Consider the following 22,638-nt stretch of genomic DNA (forward strand, 5'->3'; position numbering starts at 1 on the left):
AGAAAATATCAGGATTAAAATCTGAAGCTGCTTTTGAAGGCTTTTAATGAATCAGGTCAACAGTGACTTGAACTTTTTTAATATAGCAGAAACTGATGCTGATGTTGAATTAATTGTGGCTTATAAGAGATTTAATCATCATTTCTGTGAAAATATCATGTTGAAAATAACTTAGTTCTTGCCCCTAGTATTCAGTGAAACTGTAACGGTTCTGCAAGCTACATGGTACTAACATAAATCAATTAACAAACAAAGAAAAACCTCAACACTCCATAAATTAAAATAAGTTGTGGTTTTAACATGTCCCATAACCAAATGATACAAAACCACTTAAGAGTCACCAAAAAAATACGATCAATAAAATTCTTGTTTAATGCTTAACTTTGCGCCTGCAGGATCCCACAGTGTCTACGTCATGCTCTCCACTTTAATCTGCCGACTTCTGTTGTACAAACACAGTTTTGTAGTCACAGACCCACTGGGCAAAGATAAATAAATAAATAAATAACCTTTTCTCACAATCACTTCAGATGCTGTAAAAGCATTGCTTACTCACACAACAAATCTCCCATATGGCAAAAATCAATAGGCAGAGCAACACTCTATTGATCATATCTATATCTTGGATACACTCTGATCTCCAGAAGCCAGGTGTGTGTGTGTGTGGGTGTGTGTGTGTGTGTGTGTGTGGGTGTGTGTATAAAATGGTGGTGGTGGTGGGGGGTGGGGGGTGGGGGGTGGGGGGGTTAACAAAAACAATACTAATTTTGAAGCCTTAAGACACTTTAAAGCTCTGCCTAAGGTATAATAACAATTTTCCAATCAATTTTTTCTTTGCATTATTGAGTATGGAATACGCCTTTGTCTATCTGAAATAAAGATCAGTAAATAAACTCTTAACTTCAAACCGTAATAACAATGTAAACGAAAACGAAGAAAGAAATGCACTGCGTAACACAGCTGAAGCAGTCTTAAATATTTAGAGGAAAACAAAAACATAGATTAAAAAAAAAAAATACAAATTGATCTGCAATAACTGAATTCTGTGGCGTTTGTTTCCTTAAATTCATCTTTCTCACTGGGAAGAATGATCAGTTTCACTGTCAAAGTCTTCCCTGAATGCCGGCACTAATCGCATTGCTGCATCACTGCTGTCCAGCCTGCTCAGTTCATAAGAAACCCTAAAAAGTTGTTTGTTCTTCTCATGATCCTGTCTCTCTCTCTCATACACACACATACACACACACACACACGCACATGCACACACGCACGCACACATGCACTTAATATGAGCAAAAGGCCTCATCTAATTTCTCACTGTTGATTTGTCTGTGGATTTGCACTGTAATGACAAGGCACAGGGCTGCCCTCCTCAGGAAGCTCACTGACATAACACAAATGTGGCTTCATGAGACTTTCAAATTTATTTAGTGTCATTATGTTGATGACAATACAAAAACTAATAAATAATGAAATTCAGAAAGCACTCCGAAGGCATACCTTTTCAGTAAAGTTACCACAGGGGATTAACGTAGTCTCAATGACTGAGAGAAGTGGATGATAACCATAACATTTTTTTTTTACGACTGCCTAACTTCTTTCACCTCCCTACTTTGTTTTCCCCCTCTCCTCCTTTCTCCACCACCCCCCACCGTCACCCTGCTCTCTCTCTGCAGCTCAAAGTTATTGATAGTTTAAAGTTATGGGCTAATAATAAGATGGACACTGCATGGCCAGGAGCCTATTATACCAGGTAATGGATAGTGCGGGGGTTTTGAATGACATTGCCCAGAGATTGGATGACAGAGGGTGGTACAATTTATGGGCTACCCAAAGAGCCCCCCGTCCCCTTCTCTCTCTCTCTCTGTCTCTGTCTCTCTCTCCCTCTCTCTCTCTCATGCTATCCATCTCTGGCTTGATAAGGAAGCAGATGAGGCATGTCTGTATTTATGGTGAAGATGTTCATAAAAACTACTGGCTCAGAGAAGGAAGTTAGAATCAACTCATTGGAACATCAAATACCCTCAAACTCCACTTTCACCTTGTTAATGCCGCACAGAACAAACTACATGAATTTATGTATCGGATGTTCTTTATTGAAATGAAACGTAGCTCACCGTCTTTGAAGTCTATGTTTTTATTAACAGCTGAGCTTTAGATGTGCTTAAAAAACTTCAGCTGTTCCAAACGGCGAGTTCCTACTCTCGTAACATTGAACCAAACAGCTAATACCAAGCCGCAATGTCATTTTCTGAAAGCCAAACAAACTCACGTAACTTCTACTCATTAGTGAGGTTAGCGGTGTAAATAAAGCTAATGACAGCACGGATATATTGTGGCTGCTGCTGTCATTCACACCGAGCATCATCCACCGCAGAGAGTAAAAGATTAAAAACCTTGGCTGTGGAGGACAGTGTAGTGGACATACATTTAAGCCGTGTATGGTATGCTTGCTCATAATGGCCCGTTCAGCGCTGTATTGATAGAAATAACAGCAACACTGGAGATACTTCACATTGTGCGATGAGGATGGAGGAGGAAGAAGGGGAGTGTGGAGGGAGAGCAATGAAAAAGGCTTGTCAACATTATCTGTTTTATTGATTTAACAGTAAAGGCTTGCCGCTTAAGCTTTATGTTGCTTTGGCTGGCCCCATTGAAAATACAACAGCAGCAAATAAAAAACGATTTCCAAAAAAACTTGAGGGTTTTTTTTTTTTTCATTTATTTATTCGTTTTTAATCTCTTGCCGACAAGCTGACTCTTTGCATTTTAATGATTCATATATTTTATCATTTTTATGAGTGCCCATCACGGGGACATTATGTTATCCTGAACATAACAGATCAGTGGCAGTCAGAAAGGAATAAATGTGAGCCACACAATGATGGAGATCCAATCTAATGCAGCATATAATGGAATTATTAAGAGGGCCATTAAGGAAAAGGAGGAATGGGCAAATTAGGAACTTTTTTAACTTTTTGAAACTGTGCAATACTTGATATGGTAAAACTTATACCAGGACTCCACAACTTGGAAAAAAAAACACATTCATGATCAATACATTTCTGGACACATGCGAACCCAGGTAATTCTCAGAATCAGTCTCAAACAAATGCTCTAAATTGGACATGCAATTTCAAATTTTGGAGCTTCGCTATAATTTTTAGTGCAACATTTAGAAAGATCTGCAGATGCTGAGAAAATCCTTAAAAATAAAAAGATTTACGACATGCCAATTTTAGGAAAATGGAAATATATTTAGAGGGGAAAAAATAGTTGCAACCTAAACTGCAAACCTCAAGGTGGCACCAGAGAAAAGGTTAAGAAACTACCAATGAAGTGCTTCCCTGAATTTATGCAAATCATGTGAGTCCATTCAGAGTGTTTGCAAATCTATTTACCTGGATTAAACATTGAAAAAAAGGCAAAAAGGTAAATAATTCCACGACTAGGGTCACACCACTGGAATAACTATGAAATAATATCCATGCTCACTTTTCTTCGTGAGTTTTCTACCAGTTCAAATATCAGAGCACGTCCAGACGAACTAATGCTGAAGAAGCTAAGTGTTGTCCAAATGAAGTCATTAACTTCAGAGCCTGTCTTTATGGATTCCTTCTTTTCTATTTAGAATGCGCCTGATAGTGTTTTTCATAGGCGAAGTCCTCAGCGACACATTAATTTATGTTTGACGACATTTCCACTTTGCTGAGCAAGAGCTGAAAAGGATCTTGTAATGTAATCTTGTAATTACAAGCACCATGTCACTTTTATGGCTGAACGGGCAAAGAAAAAAAAAAGAAAGTATGGGAAAAAAAAAAAAAAAAAACACCGCCTACAGACATGGCACTGCGACATAAAATTAAAAGACGATGTAACAACTGCACTCATACAGTTACAGTAAATGAATATAGACACAGGCAGAGAGCAATTTACTTAAAGAAGAACAGAATCTCTCTCATGAAGCACAGTCTTGAAGACTATCACTTAAAGTGGCGCTCTGAGAGCAGTGGGGTCAAAAGAGAAGCTTGTAGCTTCACCAGGTACTGTGGCCTGAGCTGCCGAGGCTTTGAAAGACACACTATTGTGTCAGAAGTGACAATTTCCATAGGCACTGAGAATGCTCATCAATATGGACATGCGCATTTTTTCCTTAGCTGAAATGGCTCATGAAAACTGAAATACAATAAAGTGAGAAATGCCTCTTCGCTTAGATTTTTTTCTTTCTTTATGTTTTACCTTTATTTGCAGGGAATAAATTTGATAATCGTCATTATTGTTACTATTGGAATTCTTATTTTTTTTAATTATTATTATTAACTGAATATTGAAAAAACTGCTATATATGACATGATGTGGTGCAGTCCAGTGTTTTTGCCCAGTTTAAAAAAAAAAAACATCCTATGTAATCACATAAAAGAGGTAACTTCCCATAAATAAACAAAACTAAATCTAAATGTGATTCTGATGACATTTTTGAAAGGAATAAGTGATGCTTGACACTTTTTTTTTTTTTTTTTTAAAGACAAGTGATAAGAAAGAATGGCCACTCAGTAGACGTGGCAATTGACCAGAAACACAACGGAAGACCACACAGCAAGACACCCTGCACTAAATGAGCACATAAAGACACATGAAACAGAATAGAAATCCATAAATGCATGAACATGTGAAGCAGCGCCATATATAATGGGAGCTCAGAAAAACATTCTGTATTAATTACTGTCAACAGAGAAAACACATAATTAAATATGAGGGAGAAACAGAAACTATTTATGGTAACCAAAGGGCTTCAGTTAATGATCAGACTGCAGCTAAAACCCCTATTGATTTTCTCGAGAAATATACAGCTCAATTAAAGATACAGCTGATTATGAGACAACGCTGAGCTGCAGCAGCAGCTCTGGAGATGCTGTGGAGGCTGGGCAGCGAGGGGCCTCCTGCTGCAGTGAGCACACTGCATGATTTCATAAAAACCTTCTCCCTTGCTGGTCACTGCTGTGGAAAATTACATTTCACAACTATAACTCTATGCAATGTACAACATATTTTTTTTCTACAGTTTGTTCCCACTTTCAAGCCTAAGCTTAGTGCTTGCAGCTAAATTTGTTTATTTAAATGCATTGTTTACTGTCTACTGTAAAAACTATTACTCTGGCAAAAGTTTGGGGCAGAACAAGATGCTGAAACCTCAGCACTAAAAGCCTAAAACCAATGTTGATAAGCCGCAAACATCAACAATGTTGAATACATAAAGCAAAAATAATCAAACAAACAATACAAATCCACTTTTCTTGTTAACATGAAGCACCTGCTTAACACAACCCAGACCGAAGCTCCTTTTCCCCTTTCTGCCTCAGCCTTGTCACCGGCAAATAAGAACCTTGACAGTCTGTGTGCCCTCAACACGTGAGAAAGGAGGATTTACAAAGAATAATGGAAAACCTTTCTGTCTTATTGATGAAAAAAAAAAGAAGAAAAAAAGCAGTTTGAAGTCTAAACTTCAACTTGCTTACAAGTTTTAGTTTTGACGTCTCTCCATCGGACTTTTGTTCCTCTGTATTAGAAAGTAAAAGATAACACACTTCAAGGATGTTAAGCAAAGCAGATATTTTGGGTATATTAATCATAACTTTTATGTCTATTAAAAACGTATTTTTAGTCTCTCTTCTTTGGTCATTTTAATATTAAGGTGGGAAATCTATAAGTGACAAACTCCAATAATGTTCTTCCTTCATCTATTTACATTTACCACAGGTCAGACTCTGCAGTTATCTATATGCATTCTTTTTTTTTTTTTCCATTCTATTGAATTCTACATTTCTATGGGTCAAGCAAAGACCTTGCATAGCCCAAAGGGCGATTTGGCATGCTTTCACATGTATGAATGTGTTGCCTTCACATGCCCACCAAGCCGTCTTTATGTATTCACAAACGGCTGAACCAAAACTTTCCTGTCAAACATTTACTCTGACCTTCCTGAAATGCAGAAGATGCAATGCCATTCAAGACTCCCGTTGTGTGTGTGTGTGTGTGTGTGTGTGTGGTGTGTGTGTGTGTGTGTGTGTGTGTGTGTGTGTGTGTGTGTGTGTGTGTGTGTGTGTGTGTGTGTGTGTACCTGTAAGGAGTTCAGAAGGATGAAGATGTAGGCCATCACAATCGAAAAAGGCACCAGAACGCCACAGAGCCACGTTAGTCCGAGAATGGGTAGTAACACCAGCACTGCTTTCACTGCTGCTCTGTATACACACACACACACACGTCTCACCTCAAAAATGTAAACATACACAGATTGGTACCCTCAAACAGAAACACACAGACTGTGAGTCATTTCATGACTAACTGAGATTAACTCAAAGTTGAAATTGTTCCATGTTTACCAGATAACTTTCTTTCCCCTGTAATCGTCCTGAGAGTCCGTTCCATAAACCGCACTGAGCGTCTCGGAAGGCCCACCGAGTGACAACTTCCCACCTTAAATTCACCTTAATACTGTGTAGAGTGGAATTAGTTTCCGACTCAGGTGACTGCCAAACCGCAACAGCTGTGTGTGTGGGTGTGTGTGTGTGACAAGGCGTGCTACAAAACCCAGTTTATTCAGCAGAGAAATGTGCTTCAGTTTCCAAGAGGACTCGAGGGCTAGAGGTTCTGCCACCCAGGGGTGCCAAACGGTTGAAGGCCCACTTTGAAAATCTCTATAGAGCACCTAGTATGAACCTCAACAGGCTGCGGCAGAGAAAAAAATATATCCACCGACATGATTTCCACTGACAGGATCAGGTAGGTGCTGGCTGGGAGGGAAACTTACTCGATTACACCACGTTAAATGTTCACTCTAATAAGAGGGGGAGAAAAAGAAAGGGACAACACACACACACACACACACACACACACACACACACACACACACACACACACACACACACACACACACACACACACACACACACACACACACACACACACACACAATAGCAATAAGGAGTAATGGCTATATTGTTACTGGGAAGATGTGTCACCCCAACAGTCAGTGAAGACACAATAAAACTATTCTTGTCAAATTTTTCTTCAGAATAAGTTAATAAGTTCCAGTCTGTCTGATGAACATTTTACTCTCATACCCTGTATTTCATTCACTCCACAGATACAAGTCACCCGTTTTATTGTAAATAAATGTATTTGGAACTACAAAACATCTGTACTATTCATACTAATAAGTATTATTGCAACAAGCACTTTAAAATGTGCCCTTGCATCACCTTTAATTAGAAATTTTCTCCTCAAAATATTTTGGAATTCAAAAACTAGAGTTTAATTTTTTTTTTTTTTTTTTTAAATGGAGCACTTTCAATAAAAATTACTGTAGCCCATGCTTCTATACCACAGGTGGTAAAAATGTTACAGACATTTAGTGAACTTAAAGAAATTAAGGTAAGTCCAGATAAGTTTATATTTTGGAGAAAATATAGTAGTATCTTGTGTGAACTAACTGGAGTACCATGACAGTGAAAGACCGAACTGCGTCAATTTGAAAATACCAACACACTGAGACTAAAAATTAATATTAAATAAATCTTAAGCTGTCTTATGAAAATATGCAGTTCTCTTCAAAAAGTTTCTAATTTTGTTTTTGTCAAACAAAGGGTGCTGGTTCAAATGTGCGGAGTGAATTTGGCTCATCTTTTTCAAGGTCTACGGTCCTGATAAATAGTGTAAAAAAAGGAGAAATGGTGCCTCCTAGTGGTAAGTACCTGATTTGCTCATAGGCCTGCTCAACAGGACTGGTGCCCATAGCCAGCATGATGGACCTTCTCTTGGCTGTGGAGATGGTGATAACCACGACCCTGGTCAGAACTAGGATATTCACCTAGCAAGGAAACGAAAAAAGACAAAGTTAAAAAGGAGATTAAAAAAAAAAAAAGACAAATCTGCCAAAGAATTCATAAGAAAAGAGAGGACATGACAAATTGAAGGGAGGGATGTGAGAAGTATTCTGTCTTAAGCAGTTTTCAAATTAAAAAACACAACATGGCATTTTAAGGAAAATGACATTTCCTGTTTTACTGATGGCTTTTCTAGTCGTATTGTTCATGGATACTGTGAAGTTCTGCAGGAAAGATGGGCCAAGTATTTTACAATATGTTTAAACAGACAGCATGATGGGAATCAAATCCAGTTTGCTGACCATAATGATGAAGATGACAGGTCCAGCGAAGCCCCAAATAATACCGTTCTGCACGCTCAGCCAACAGTAGTTGTCAGCTGAGTATTTGCCCGAGGCTGAGGCCAGCGTGATCGTGACTATCAGCACTGGCAGGCCTGGTTGGAATAACGGCACATATTAGAAATAATAAATAAAAAAAACAGGAAGAGTAGGAGGGCAAAGGAAAGGATGATGAAGTGAAGAGGTGAGGAGATGGGGAGAGAAAAAGAAAACTTTCAATATGAAACTATTCAAATAACAAACAGAAGCACAAATCAAACGCCACTGTGATCAGACGTGAAAGGTTTTGTTTTGTTTTTTTTCGTATTTGTCAAACCACAGTACCCCAGCCGATGAGATAGTAATACTTCATATGCTGGTCCTCAGTTAGGTTGACTGCAACCACCTTGCTCCAGAGCAGCAGGCCCTCCACCAACATCCAGCTGAATGCCGCCATGAAGAAGAGGTGGAGCAGCGCAGCCACAAGTGTACAGGCCACCTTCAAACACAGCAGCACAAAAGCACAGAGCTCATCATGGGTCATGCCACAGAGTGAAACTCCTCAACAACATTAACAATAAACAATAAACTGCAAATAAAAATGAACTGAAAACCATGTTTGTGCATAGCTAATTCCCAGTAAAGCTCAAGAGTGTAGGAACCTGTGACGGAGTGAATGTGCAGCTTTTCAGCTGCCAACACAAAGTGGGATGGAGATGATGGCTTGAAATGCATATATAAACAAAACAGTGTGAGGAAAGCTGCATGGATTTGAGAGACTGTAGAAGTACAGTCAGTGAAAAATGAACTGAAGGTGGAAACAAATAAATGCAAGGTGATGCTCCAAGGATAGGTATTTCAATTGATGGAACTGCGTATTTCTGAAATCTACACATGATGCCTTACCTAGTTATTGTTTTTGCAAATATAATGTATATAAAACTTGAATTCAGAAAAGTAAACAAGTAATTATTTTCTCAAAGTTTTGAACTGTTATAAGGCCAAAAGAAAGAAATGTAAAATTGTCAGTGACAATTGAAAAAAATCATCTGAATTTCCAAAAAACACCAAACTTTACAGTAAATACTAATCTGACTAGTGCTCAAAATAAATGAAGTCCTGAGAGACTGAGCTTTACTATTTCAAATAAGAGTAACAGCAGTGGGAGCGAGTGACACATATTATTGCACATGCATTTGAAATTTAAAATTTAAAATGAAATATCTGTTTTACCATTGCCATTTTACTGGATTTATAGGCACCAACAATGACAGTGGCACATTTCAATTCATGTCAAGAGACAGACTGGGGATGTATGTCAGTGGTGATTAGTGAGTGACTGGTTGTGCAGTCTAAGACTAGACACAACCGCTGCGTCTTCAGACCTTGTTGTGAATGGCTGAGCCGCTGCAGAGCAGGATCACCTGCGCACAGATCAGAGCAATAAACAGGTTCTTATGGATGGACGTCCTGTCAGATTTGGGAATGCTGGAGATGAAGAAAGAAATAGAAAGTCTTCAGAAGTGGCCGAAATCATTGAAATCAGGTCAAATAAAGCTGAGAACAAGAAAAACAAACGGTATGAATGGGTATAACCATAAGGGGTTTTAATTTAGTTGTAATCCTTTTGGATTTATGCTAAATTGATCAGGCTTGCGTTTCAGCATCTGTAAAGACTTTTTTCATGTGCAGCAGTGGTATAGAGCACTCACAAACTTGACAGAGCCAGATTTGAAGATATTTCAGCCAACAAGTTCATTCCAAGTTAGTAAAAAATCTCATACAACTTAAAAAGCTGAGCCAATCAGAGTATGTATTAACACTGAAACCCTTCCATCTCTGCAGGAGCATTACAGAGGCGGGCACAAATTTAGAACTTCTAAAACTGACATTTAAAAAGAAAAAAATAACAAACATGTTGGTGCTAATAGTACTGCCAAGTAATTGACTTTATCATCTAGGCCACCGGTTAGCACATGTTTCCGTTCACAGTGGCATCAACAGAATATCACGTAATTCTTGTGATGGTCTTTGTGGCTTGTTTTATGGCACTGCAATCATAAGTTTAATGTTTCAATCTTAAATTGTTTGCATGATGAGAAACTGAAGGACCAGCAGAAAATGGGTGAGGAAGAGCTTCTCATTAGGTGTTGAAGCTAAGCCCTGTAGCTTGAGGCAACCATAATTTATTTGCCTTATTTTGTCTGTGGTTGTGAGTAGATTTGAGTACACAAACGCATATACATCATACACCAGAATGCACGAAATGCATGGCTGCGTTCTGTTTTAGGACAGTCGTAAATTGTCAAGCCTGCTCCTCTCCAGCTGATTGTGATCCCTCGGCGACCGTAATGTTAATTAATGACTGCAGCATGCGGCCATAAACCTTCGGAGTCGACTTACATGTAGACAACAGTAATTACTACATTAGCACGAGTCAATACTCATAGAAACCTCATGGAGAGGGTGGGAGAAGCAGCTATGCTTCTGCTCAGAGTGCTAAGTGTTTGTGCCACAATGTTCAATAAAGTAACCGAGCCAACGTCTGAAAAAAAAAGAAGAAATGTACAATGAAAACACAAATTTTCAATAAGGCCTGTACATGACCCTGCAAAACTGCACAAATGGACAATTCCTATTGATGAATCTTTAAGTTCCATCGGCCGTCTGTGAATTAACAATAAAGTGACACAGAGCTTTGAGTGTTTGGCACAAACAGAGATGAGACACCAGACAGCAGCAGGACAGGAAATGTGGACACTCACTCCAGCACAGTGAAAAGCATCAAGGTCACCATCAGTGCACAAAGAGATGCGCCAGAACCGATGAATGTCAGCTTGGTCAAAAAAAGCTCTTCCTCAGGAGTCCACTGCAACAGAGGAGAGGCATGTGATGGAGAGGAGGAAAAAAAGACAGGATGAGAACATCAGATTAACATAAAGGTTCACAAAATACCTGTCTCTTTAATGCATTACTTTACTGGACTCTATTGCTGATTTGATACATGTAAGGAGCCCAAATTTTCACTTCATGAGCACATTTTTGTCCATCACATGCCAAGATGGGGAAAAAATTAGGACAGCTGCTGATGGGTTTGTTTACCACTGGCTTTGTGCTGTGTTTGGAAAACTACATTCAACAGATCACATTATTTGACATGATGAAAGCACTTTGAGTGACCCCTGCTGGCTGCTCATGTGTACTGAAAATTCTTCAAAGCCCTAACTTGCGCACTCATCTTCTTTACTGTTTGTCCAAGCCTGGATAAAACCCACACATACACATGGGTAGAACATGCAAACTCCCCACAGAAAAGCCCCAGCTAGATCTTCTCACTATCACCGTGCCAGCCTGCAGCAACTTCCTCTAAACAACGAAGAGCAAAAGCAGTATCCTAGATTCAACTTGAAACATCAAAACATGTTGACGCATTGGAGATGTTATCACAATAAGAAAAACCAAAAGCTTTTAAACGATTCCAATAATCTCCTTTAGCCTCGTGGAACATCTCAACTGACCTTTGATTCCATATAATTCATCAGAACAGCAAAGTTGGTGGTGTGGTTGCATCGGCAGGAGGTGACAGAAGTACCAGCAAAGACCACCGTGCAACCCTCACTGGACCAGCTATCAACATGAGTGTGCCTACACAACGCACACGCACACACACACGCACACGCACACACTGTGAAATGTGAAAAACAAGTAAATTCACCATATGTTTGTCTTAGCACATCTCATTTTGGAGAAACACACATCATGCTGTATTTATATTTATCAAATTTGACTCATAATTGTGGTAAAAATAATGAAAATTGTGACAATTCTAAAAAAATAAGATCAAATGATTGCATAAAGACTGCTTCTCTATGGTTAACCAGCTGTTTACGTGACTGAACTGCTGGTCAAACTTACATCAGGCTGAAATTCCAAAAGGCACAAAGAGGAGAAACGTTCTGTGAATACTCCACCTACAAAAAAAGAAAAGAAAAACATGTTTGCGCTATTTTCCTTTTAATGAGCAGCACATTTGTTATGACTATGGTCTGTATATAATGTCAACATGCCAAGTTAGCCAAACACAGGTCCAAGGGAAAGTCAGAACCCTTCTGGGTGACATGCGTTCATCTTTCTTGCATTTAACAGTTAACAACAGGAACTCATTACTCACATTACACTGAAATATCCCTGAGCTGGGAAGCATATTCATGCGTAAATTTTAATGAGTAGCAGGATAATATACCATACCATCATGGGTAGCATGACAGTCAAAGTTATTCCCGTCATTTGCAAGTAGTTCTAATGTGTTGGCTCATTAACGGACATGTAGTACCAGTTTTGTTCCTTAAAGATTAAATTCACATAAAGTCAAATGTGGCAAATTAAGATTTTTAAAGCCCAAAATTTACATGTGGCATCGATTTTCAATCCAATATGACAATAAGGATATTCAAAAAATAAACTGTTTCTCCGGCTCGTATCTAATCATTGTGGTGAGATTGCAGATCGCCCTGTCAACAGGAGCTGCTCAATAATGTATTTTATCTGATCCAACCTTGACAAATCAGTCAGAATATCTAAAACATGTCATCTGTACAAGTCTTCTGAACTATGCAACAACTCCAAATAATACACAGTACCACATTTGATGAAGACAGGGTGTACTGAACAGCCACGGGGATGGTTTGGGCCGTGGAGGCATCACGGAGGGTGGCTGATATAACAGCAGATGCAAGGTGACCTGGGAAACTTCTGTGAAGAAAAACAATCAACCTTAAAAAGGTGACAACTTCCTAAAACCTGGTCCAAAATTACTGTTATTCCATTTTTGTGTGACAACATTTGAGCACAATGTACAACAAACAGCATGCAAGGCTCACCTTGTTGCTGTATCTTGAGAACCTGATGTAGGCGTTTTTGCTGCAGACACTATCTCACTGAGGTGGCTGTAGTGGGTATGAATAAACATCACTTCCTCGTGTCCTGATTGAAGAGAGAGGAAAAGCAGAATAACCATATTTTTATCCCCTAATGTCGCAAAGCACTACATGGAGCACCGTTTTAATTTCAGCACTGCCGCAGCACAATCTCAAGTTTTACCCTTTGCTTCCTAAATTTGTTGACGAAGAATAACAAAAAAATTGACAGTATATGGTAATAATTTGAAGCTTCATATTTGTGTGTGTGCATCCTACCCTGGGCCTGAATCTTCTGGAGCTCTGTGTCCGGGATAAACAGCTCATCAAGACTGCTGCTGCTGCTGGGTGTGTCAGAGCCGACTGCAGATGGCTTGAAGACTTGGTTACAGCTGTCTTGGGACAGTTTCTGCCACTTAATGTAAACATCTGACAGAAAGCACAGTCAAGGCATTGAGAAGACATTCACAAGCTACAAACAGAAACACTGTCAGATGTTCGCAGTTTGTATAAAACTGCGGAAGAACAGCTTGACAATTACTAGTTGATGTACAATTAGAAATTATGTACAATTAAGGGCATTTATTACCTATGTTCTTGGTAGAAAGGGTGAATCCTCTTCTCTCGGTAGACAGTATGTCTGCAAGAGCTTCTGTCAGGTGATCAATGCTCTTCACAATAGTAAATGGTCCAATGCTGACCTGCACACAAAAAAACAACAACAAACAAATAAGCAAATAAAATTAGAAGGGACATTTTCAGATAAGAATCTGTTCAAAAATAAAGTTGCAAATACAGAAAAGTCTTGCTCACTTGGCAAAAACAGAGAGATGTGTTTGTTTCCTTAATGTGCCATAAGTGAGAACAAAGTTAGTTCTGGCAAGAACATTTAATGCTTTACGAGAAACTCAAGTGCGTAACTACGGGGAGGAAAATGAATAAAAAAAAAAAAGAAAAAAAAGCATTACTGCAGGTGGCATGGTCGCTTTTCCCCATTTAACCATGAAACAGCTTTCAAACACCACAGAAGGAAAAAGATTTGCACACATGATGTGCCAAAAAAAAGCTGCAAGAACTTCCAGAAAATGACATAATTCTTTTCTTAAAAGGATCTTGTCTCTGTCTTATTCCACCAGCGACATTTGTTTGTTACAGCGTTCCCACTTGAAGATAGTCCTGACCTGGATAGAAAACCACTGCTGAGTTGGTCAGTTCATCAGTTTAACCACTTCACTTCAGCCTTTTGAGCTGGTGTCCATGCCCACTGAGGGTCTCTCTCGCTTTTATCTTAGTGTCTTTGTTGTGTGATTGTTTGAGTGTCTCAGTGTAAAAATAAAATAAATTAAAAAAAGAACTCTGCTTCATCTTTTCTGTCCTATGCGGTCCCCCATTCTTACCATCTACTTGTAAATCAATCTTTGGTAAACTTTACCTCATTTATATTTGAATTTGAAAAACAAAATAAACACAAAACAAAGCATAATAATAGACTGTTCGAATCAGTTGAACCAGAAAAGCTCTGTCCTCACCCCTTCCTCCGTCACCCCCATCCATTGAGCAGCCCTGTGTGGCTCCAGCATCAAACTGGCACAGTTCAGATAGTTAGTAGCAATGGACAGCATGACCTCTGCTACATTAGCTCCTCCAGACGGAGCGCTAGTGATCGTGTCAATCATCCGGCAGAAGAACAGAACATCAGTAGAAGTGAGGAGGTGAGGGTCACCAGTCTCAATGGTGCGCAGGGCAGCCTCGGTCAGCACTTGCAACGAGGACAAAGTTCCTTGATCCCAGGAGGAGTTGACGTGCCGTTCTCCTTTTCCCTGGGAAAAAAAAAAAAAATGAACGATGCCTTTCAACTCAGGTTACCAGAGGGTATATATGACTGCAGCACAGAATGCTGTTTAATTAATTGTGTATGAGTAACTTCAGATTAGAAGACTTTAATTCTCCAAAAATATTTGATTCTGTTAAATTTGGATTCAGCAAACAAATGCAATATTATGATGTACCTAAAACTCACGCAGTGTTTTAATATGAAAAACTCATTAGTGTGATTTTAGGTCATTTTATCAATAAAGTGACAATACAGAGCAAAAAGCCAATCTGACTTACAGGTTCAGACATAAGACCCACGTGCACCCTGGTGAAGAATGGAGTCTTTGGCAGATCGAAAACATCGACCACTTCTGCTGGGACAAACAAAAAAAAACTGCTATAGTGTATAATGCAACAAATTACATGAAGACAACGCACTAAAAATTAAACATTTCTCTTGAATCAACAATTGACACAGTGTCAGCCACTTAATATTTAACACAATAACGCTAGTGATGAATACTGGGCAATGACAATGACTTATCCCCTTAAACTGTGGTTGCTTTTTCACACCAGTGAATCAGTTACATTACATCAAGATAAACCCTTATAAATACCTTTTTTGAACTGACAGACAGCCACTCTGAGTGAGTTGCACTTAATACGGCCAGTGAGTTCTGTAACAGGGTCAAAAATGCCACAACGCTCATCAGACTTTGAGAGCTCGAAGAACTCAAAGGGGAATGTTTGACTCTGTGAAGAATTTCCATCCAGGAAAGAATCAGCTGACGCAGTGAAGTTACCTAGAGAAGGGAATGGAAAAATTATGTAATTCGCCCAAAACTGAAGGACTTAAACAGACAGCATAGTGACAATAATGATGCCATTTTAATAAGTGAAGGCAAGATTTCTGAAATACAATACTGCATCAGTAAATAAACTAAAACTACGTCCCATAGAAAATGCTGTAATTAAAAAAAAAAAAATCCATATTTCTTAAGGACCTTTCCAACATCACAATCTTGCAAGTGACGTTAAGTGTCACTGTATTAATTCAGAAACCAAAATAATGATGATAAAAATAATGTTTAAAGGGAACTCAGATACTTCACTGAAAGGGTTATAAGGCAATGCTGATTAGCATCATCATTATTTTCTATTTTCATCTTCAGTCAGTTTCTTGGCATTGCTTCATCAATGTCGCTGATACAATCACTACCGACCAAAAATCAATACTTTTTCTGTTAAAGTATGAACGCACTCTCTAAAATTGTCTTATGTATATTTATATTTTATTTATTTTGTTTACATCAATGACTTAGGGAAAAAAAGCCAACTCTCACTTTCATGTGCAAAATACACTATTCCAAATGCATATTCATTAGTTTTATTTTAAATTTATTTACTATTTATTCTCCTCTTTTGCTTTCTGGTGCCATTGTTTCTCTGACTTTAAAGAAACCCGCATTTTCTTTCTCTTTGTGAGGGCACTTTGAATTGCCTTGTGCACAAATGGTGCCAGACAAATAAACGTGCTTTGCCTTGTCATTATTGTTTAGGCGACCTGAATTAGCACCTGTTGAGTACTTGCAAACTGCTTTGAAAGAAGTAGAAACCCAAGAGACTTCTGCTATATCCAGATAAAACAGACATTATCTTCACTAAATCCAGACGACGTCATAACTTTAAGTGTTCACCATGAGCTCATGCACACTGGCCTGATTTACTTTGGAAACAAATGTCATCCGAGTGGTGTGTGTTATTGACCTTCAGAAAAGACATCAGGATTGTGCTTTGTTGAAAGAAGTCAAAGTAAACAAAAGAAAGCTAATGATGGTTTTGGTTGTTTCTTTTATTTGTTTTGTTTTTCTAAAGCCAATAGTTCTACTGTTTTTGTTGATGGTATTTTCACCAATATCTCCAAACTATTACAACACAATACTTATCCTGAGGGAACAGTCTGATCAGATGGTTCTGGGCTGTTTGCAAGATGCTGTCACCTGCTGCCTAGAAAAGATATTAAAAAAAAAACAAACAAAAAAAACAAAAAAAAAAAACCACTTAAAATTGACAAAAATTTTAAATTATTGATTTGAGTAATAAAATCACAATCTGTTTATGTGAAGAAAGAAAAAAAAGGTTTGCTCTATCTGACCCACACAAGGTGCCAAGAGGAGGGACGTCTGGAGGGTTTTAGTGGAATCCATGCCGTTGGTGAATCACTGCTCCTCTTTTTTTCAGCTGAAGGGGAATCCACACAACATTAAGCATGTGGTTTCAATGCTGAGTCTGTTCAGAGAATGCCTGCGAAGGCTAATGAGGAAAACGGCTGAGGGGAAAAATGAAAGTTACGAAAAGGGCTATCAACTGCCAATTCTTTATCCCCCCCGCCCCCCCCCCCCCCCCCCGCCCCCCCTTAAGCCCCGCTTCCAACATCAAGAGTCTGTGCTGACTCTTTGTTAAGCCTGAAAAAGACTAATAATTTGTGACATTGTTGATGAAAAAACACAGCATGGATGCAATGTGGCTGTGTGTGGACAGAGTAATGTCCGCTCTGCGTTTCCAGGAGGCCGAGGGAAGTTTTGGGAGTTTCGCGGCTCACTGGGGACCATGATGTCAGAAGGGGAGAAGTCTGTTTTGCAGGGTGGGACTCAGATGATGTGAGTCACAAAACATTTACAGGAACCATTAGAAGTATTCGCTTTTGCCAATTACAACTTGATCACCAGTCTGCTATCCACTGGAAGAGAGTGATTCTCACTGTCCTTCAGTCTTCCAGTAGTGCTGGCACTACTGGAAAGGAAAAATCTGCTTGTGTGAATGGAAGCTTGCTAAAAAAGAAAAAAGAAAAAAAAAAATTCCCACATTGTGAGAGGCGATGAGAAATGACCGGACAGTTAAACTTTCTTAAAACAGTGCAGGGTGGACACTCATAGCTGTGAGTTCAAATGGCAACAGCTTCAGCCAAACTATGTGCAAAAAGCTGTATTCACAATAAACGTTATTGAAATGATGCATCAGGAGATGGTTAACAGACCGCCAGCAGTGGAGCACTGAACCACAAGCCACATTGTTTCTTAAGAGATTACAGGAGAAACATTGGTGTTGCAGGAAACTGCACTTAGGGATTTTTTTGTGTTACAGTATTGCCTTTTCAGATTAAATGTACCTGCAGTCTCACGTTCTCACACCTTTTGCTCTTAAATAAGCAAACTCTGTTTAACACTAAATATTTATTTCACTATATAACTGTTTAAACGTTCCAGTTCTATCAGTTAATGATCACTTGAGTTGTAAGGGACTCTCACCATATGCAAAATGTTTGAGCTGCATTCAATATCTGCGTGTTACATCATGATGGAGGGAGAGAGAATGGGTGTAGATTAGGATGGGACAGAGAACATTTGGCTCTGGTTGTGTCTACAATATATTCATGTAATTTATTTCACTCTTCCTGGAATGGGAGATGGGTGGAGTTTTCAGTATCAGGCCAGTTTAGTCTTGGCACATTACTGAGAGGTTTGTAGTCAAAAATGACTTTCAATTGGTCTCTTTGTGATTGTTTTTCTGCATAGCAACCTCACCCAGTCTGAATGCCAAAGCAGCTAAATTGTAAATACAGAGGAAAAAGTCATGCTTAGCCATGCAAACTCCACAGTGGAACTTGCCGATGAATTGGTTTCTATTCTATTCTGTTTCTTTTATATGCTGTAAATCCACATTGATGTGGGGTTTTCAGACCAATCAGCCTCATTCCATATTCTCTAGTTGCATTCTAGCTAATGTACCTTGACAAGGGCTGTTCGTCCACAGCTGCTTCACAGACGACTCGATTTGCATGTCTTCTTCTCTCCACGTGAACACCCGCCCGGAGGGAACTGGTGAGCACACTCCTTTTCATGATGGCTATTTCACTGCTGTTCAGCACCCGATTCCAAACGTGCAGCTCTGTGATGCTTCCTGAGAACGATCTGTCGTTTTTAAACGATCCTCTGAAGTATTTGTACTCCTGCCCAATAATGAAATTGCCATCAGCGCCCAAGATGTCAGTGGCCGTTCAGGCCATCGCCTGAATGGATCTCCAACCATCGGCAAATAGTTCCGCAGGCGTCCACCGTTCTGGCTCCAAGACCACAGCACACAGAATGCCAGGCGTCGTCATGGTCAAAGGCTTCTTGGTAGGGTCCGTGAATGCCATGGACCAGCAGAGTGAGCTGCACACGCTTTCCCCGAGTGGAGGTTTGCACGCAGCTGGAATTCATTAATAAATGACTTGATGGAATAGGAGAAGACTGTGGAAAACCCAGAGCTGTTTAGATCGAAGCGCAGTTGGTGCAAACGGTCCACTGAACCCATCGAGGGGAACTTTTTCAGGAGACATGCATGCTTGGTGTGGTGAATGCCCAGCAAAATCCAAAACGAGCGTCTGGGAGGCACCTTTTGTAACACCACATGGAAAAAGAAGCAGAAAGAGGTTAAAATGGCACACTCCTGGCATCACTTTAGGAAAGAGAAACTAATATTTCCCTGTGGTTCTATTAATGTTGTAAACAAATGTTGAAACATATTTGCAGTGGAAAAGAATACCACGCAACTGCATTGTCCAGTTTAAAATTAAAAAACTGTTGCCTGACTTTTTCAACTTAAACATGTCTTGAACAAGATCAACAGACTGAACGTACTTGTCACATGTATCACAGCTTTCCGAGCAATCCCAGCAATCCACACCGGCTGAGAGATGTTCAGCGACTTCAAGAAGCTGGTTAGCTCTTGGTTCTCCGATGGTGTGGAGACAGTCGCTAAAGCTCCAAAGCGCTGGTTACACAGATCCCCAGCAGCACTCCACTGCAGGCGGTCAGGCACATACTCATAGTAGGATTCATCATATATCTGAGTCCTGGCTGCTTTAAAAAAGAGAACAATTTAAGAACATTAAAGTTATATCGCTTTCAGGAACAGATTGTAATACATACAACCACCTGCCAAAAAGTGAAGTTGACATTTGAAGTTGAAGAAGAAAAACAAAACAGAGGTCAAGTTGTGCTGCCTTCAGAAAACCTGTTGTGACCAATAATAAACTTAGCTTTACTCATACTTTCCTTACAACGTGGGCGTTTCTATGATGAGGTCCAAAACTTTTGGTTATCTCAGGTTTAGTGTCTTCAAAATGTGTGTAATTGATTATGAGATGGTCAAATTAGTTAGGAATATCCAAATATTTTTGCTAAATCTCATGAGTATTTCAGTGAACTATATCTGATTAATATCTCTCTAATCAAAATATTCCCAGTTATAACAACAATGATTAGAAAAATAGCTTCGTTTTCAACATATTGCCACCAGCCAATTAGAGAATGTTAAGGAAATATCAGTGGAGCGGATAAAGTATTGGTATTGGTGAGGTGGTTGCTATAAAAAGACCTCAGCACAGATTTGGTCTATTTTTTCCAGTCTTGCAGGTATATGGGCATAAATATAGGTGTGTATGATTTAACAGAAAGTATAGTCAATTGAAACTATGGGTTCATAGTTCTTTGGTTTAAAATGCATATACATATTTTGTATACAAAATTTCAAAATACATACATTAATTAAAAAGTATTAGTATTAACACATGAGGCTTGATAGCTGACCAGCTCATCTCATGATCAATAGCTTAAGTGGAATACATGAAGGTGAAGTGGTAGTTTAGACAGTTAAGTGAAATTTGAAAATTACTCACCAGCTAGATAATTGTGAAAACAAACCTGAAACATAAACAAAACAGATGAATAAATAGGTTAAAAGTGTGTGTGTGTGTGTGTGTGTGTGTGTGTGTGTGTGTGTGTGTGTGTGTGTAGTGTGGAGAGGAGAAGTGAAAATACATCTTAAAGATGTCAAACTCAAACTTCCCACCAACAAGGTCTGAAAATTCAGGGCTCGTTTGACTCATACAATGGCTTCTAGGTGGGAATAGTAATTAATAATACTGCAAACAAGCTCAAAAATAGTTGTAAATAGCAAAATGTCAATCAAAATCTACAATGTCCTCAATTGTGTATAACTCCAATTAATGAATAATGTATGTACAGCATTGCATCCAGAGTGTTACTTTATATTCACAGTATATAATCTTAATATTGTTATTTGCTGTATTAGTTTAGCTCCTTTCTTGACTTCTTGAACCTCTCGAGAGGAAAACGTGTTATGACAGTTTCTCCGCACCAGAAAGAAGCAATAAGGGGCCAATTAAAATAGTTAACTCCTGGCCGGTTCACACGCGAGAAACATTAAGACACTGAATGGGATGTAAATAGAAAGTTACTCACAAGCAGGCCTAAACTTGGTATCAAAAACCAGCGCATCCTGGGGAAGAGGGAAATGCATTAGCCGGGAATGAAAGGAAATTGATTTACAGTGCGTTTTTCTGTCTGTTTGTGTGTGCGTGTGTGCGTGTAGAGCAGACGAAGCGGGGTTTTTTTTCTACCTGAAAGGTTTGTCCTTTCCTTGCGCGCCTCCTCATTCCAAACGCGTCGTGTCTTTGAACGCAGCATTCAGCCGCGCGGCCCGCCTCACTGACCGGCAGCAAACTCTCCCCGTCCCCGGCACTGCCGTCCGCCCACAAGTACAAGTACAGGAGCGACCCTGGTGGCAGATGTCTCCCGAGAACCTGAAGGGAGGATGCAGCAGAAGAGGAGAGGCAGGAGGAGGAGGAAGAGGCGAGGGTTTAACTTACAACCAGTGACAAACACGGGGCTCGCGGACCTCAGGGTGGCCAGGGATCCAGCAGGTTTAATCCCTGCATCATGTGTGTTCATCTATTTATGAACACGCGCATTTTCTCAAATTCTGAAAATATAATGGCATTTCACCCACAAGAAACTTTATCTGAAGTGTGTTTTACTCGGTACAGTTAATTCAAGACTACCAAAGGTTTCTGAATATTTTAGTTTTCAGTGTATTTTCTGAGGATCAACCACTTTTTTTTTTCATGTGTTTTGAGTCACCTGAAAGAAACATGGATAATTGGAGAAAAATGTTGCTAACCCTAATATAGTTTCTAATAAATACATAAATCTTCTTATTATGCTTGTTCTATCAAAGTGACAGTGAGCCGGCTCTGCCTCCCACCCCCCATCAAGAGGAGACAGGTGGGTCCAATCACCTGACTGATGCCCCTGGCCAGCCAGGTGTGGAGGTGACCTATGTGGCAGCCTTCCTGCACCAAGCAGGACACAGCTCACGAACTGGCAATGACCAGAAAAGTGTTCCTCTCTGGGATTATCATGTCTAAAACCTCTTCGACCTGGATGGACAGCTGGTAAGCACTGCGGAACGGTGATTGCACAAATATCTCCGCTGACTTAAGGGAGAATTCTTTGTTTGCATTCAGGAGCGCCTGGGACATTCCGGCTTCAAATGAGAGCTTTAAATTGAATGTTTTATTGTTTGTTTGTTTTTTTTTCCATTAAAGTGTAAAGTTTGTGTTAATTACGAGATTTAAACAAGAATGAATATTTTTTTTAAGAAGATGATATAGTTTAAGTTAAAATTCACTGAAAAGGAACTTTGAGATGTGTTGTGAGGAAAATCATTTGATTTATTTCTGTATTCATTTGCTACCTCTGTTTAAACTGTTAAGCTTATTTAAAATCTACCTTTGCTAAATTACTTTATTCTTTATGGCCAAATCATTATTAGTTCTTTATTACTTTGACTGAACTT

At 39.3% G+C, this 22,638-nt stretch overlaps 1 protein-coding gene across 1 annotated transcript in view; it reads right to left on the reverse strand.

Moving 5' to 3' along the window:
* The window catches only part of LOC115382006 (adhesion G protein-coupled receptor L3-like), an 84,832-nt gene extending 62,511 nt beyond the window's left edge, over positions 1–22,321 (reverse strand). Inside the window, exons 1-20 of the mRNA XM_030083652.1 lie at positions 22,220–22,321; positions 22,079–22,132; positions 21,505–21,583; positions 19,617–19,835; positions 18,723–18,812; positions 15,552–15,737; positions 15,232–15,305; positions 14,649–14,939; positions 13,709–13,820; positions 13,399–13,548; positions 13,084–13,186; positions 12,847–12,955; positions 12,119–12,174; positions 11,722–11,848; positions 10,969–11,072; positions 9,589–9,691; positions 8,549–8,702; positions 8,186–8,319; positions 7,752–7,867; positions 6,119–6,239 (exon numbers count right to left, since the gene is read on the reverse strand). Of these exons, the coding sequence (XP_029939512.1) occupies positions 6,119–6,239; positions 7,752–7,867; positions 8,186–8,319; positions 8,549–8,702; positions 9,589–9,691; positions 10,969–11,072; positions 11,722–11,848; positions 12,119–12,174; positions 12,847–12,955; positions 13,084–13,186; positions 13,399–13,548; positions 13,709–13,820; positions 14,649–14,939; positions 15,232–15,305; positions 15,552–15,737; positions 18,723–18,812; positions 19,617–19,835; positions 21,505–21,583; positions 22,079–22,132; positions 22,220–22,321 (2,484 nt within the window). The remainder of the gene's footprint in view (positions 1–6,118; positions 6,240–7,751; positions 7,868–8,185; positions 8,320–8,548; positions 8,703–9,588; positions 9,692–10,968; positions 11,073–11,721; positions 11,849–12,118; positions 12,175–12,846; positions 12,956–13,083; positions 13,187–13,398; positions 13,549–13,708; positions 13,821–14,648; positions 14,940–15,231; positions 15,306–15,551; positions 15,738–18,722; positions 18,813–19,616; positions 19,836–21,504; positions 21,584–22,078; positions 22,133–22,219) is intronic.
* Between the last annotated feature and the right edge of the window lie 317 nt (positions 22,322–22,638).

Source organism: Salarias fasciatus, chromosome 23 (genome assembly GCF_902148845.1).
Source record: "Salarias fasciatus chromosome 23, fSalaFa1.1, whole genome shotgun sequence".
Taxonomy (NCBI): domain Eukaryota; kingdom Metazoa; phylum Chordata; class Actinopteri; order Blenniiformes; family Blenniidae; genus Salarias; species Salarias fasciatus.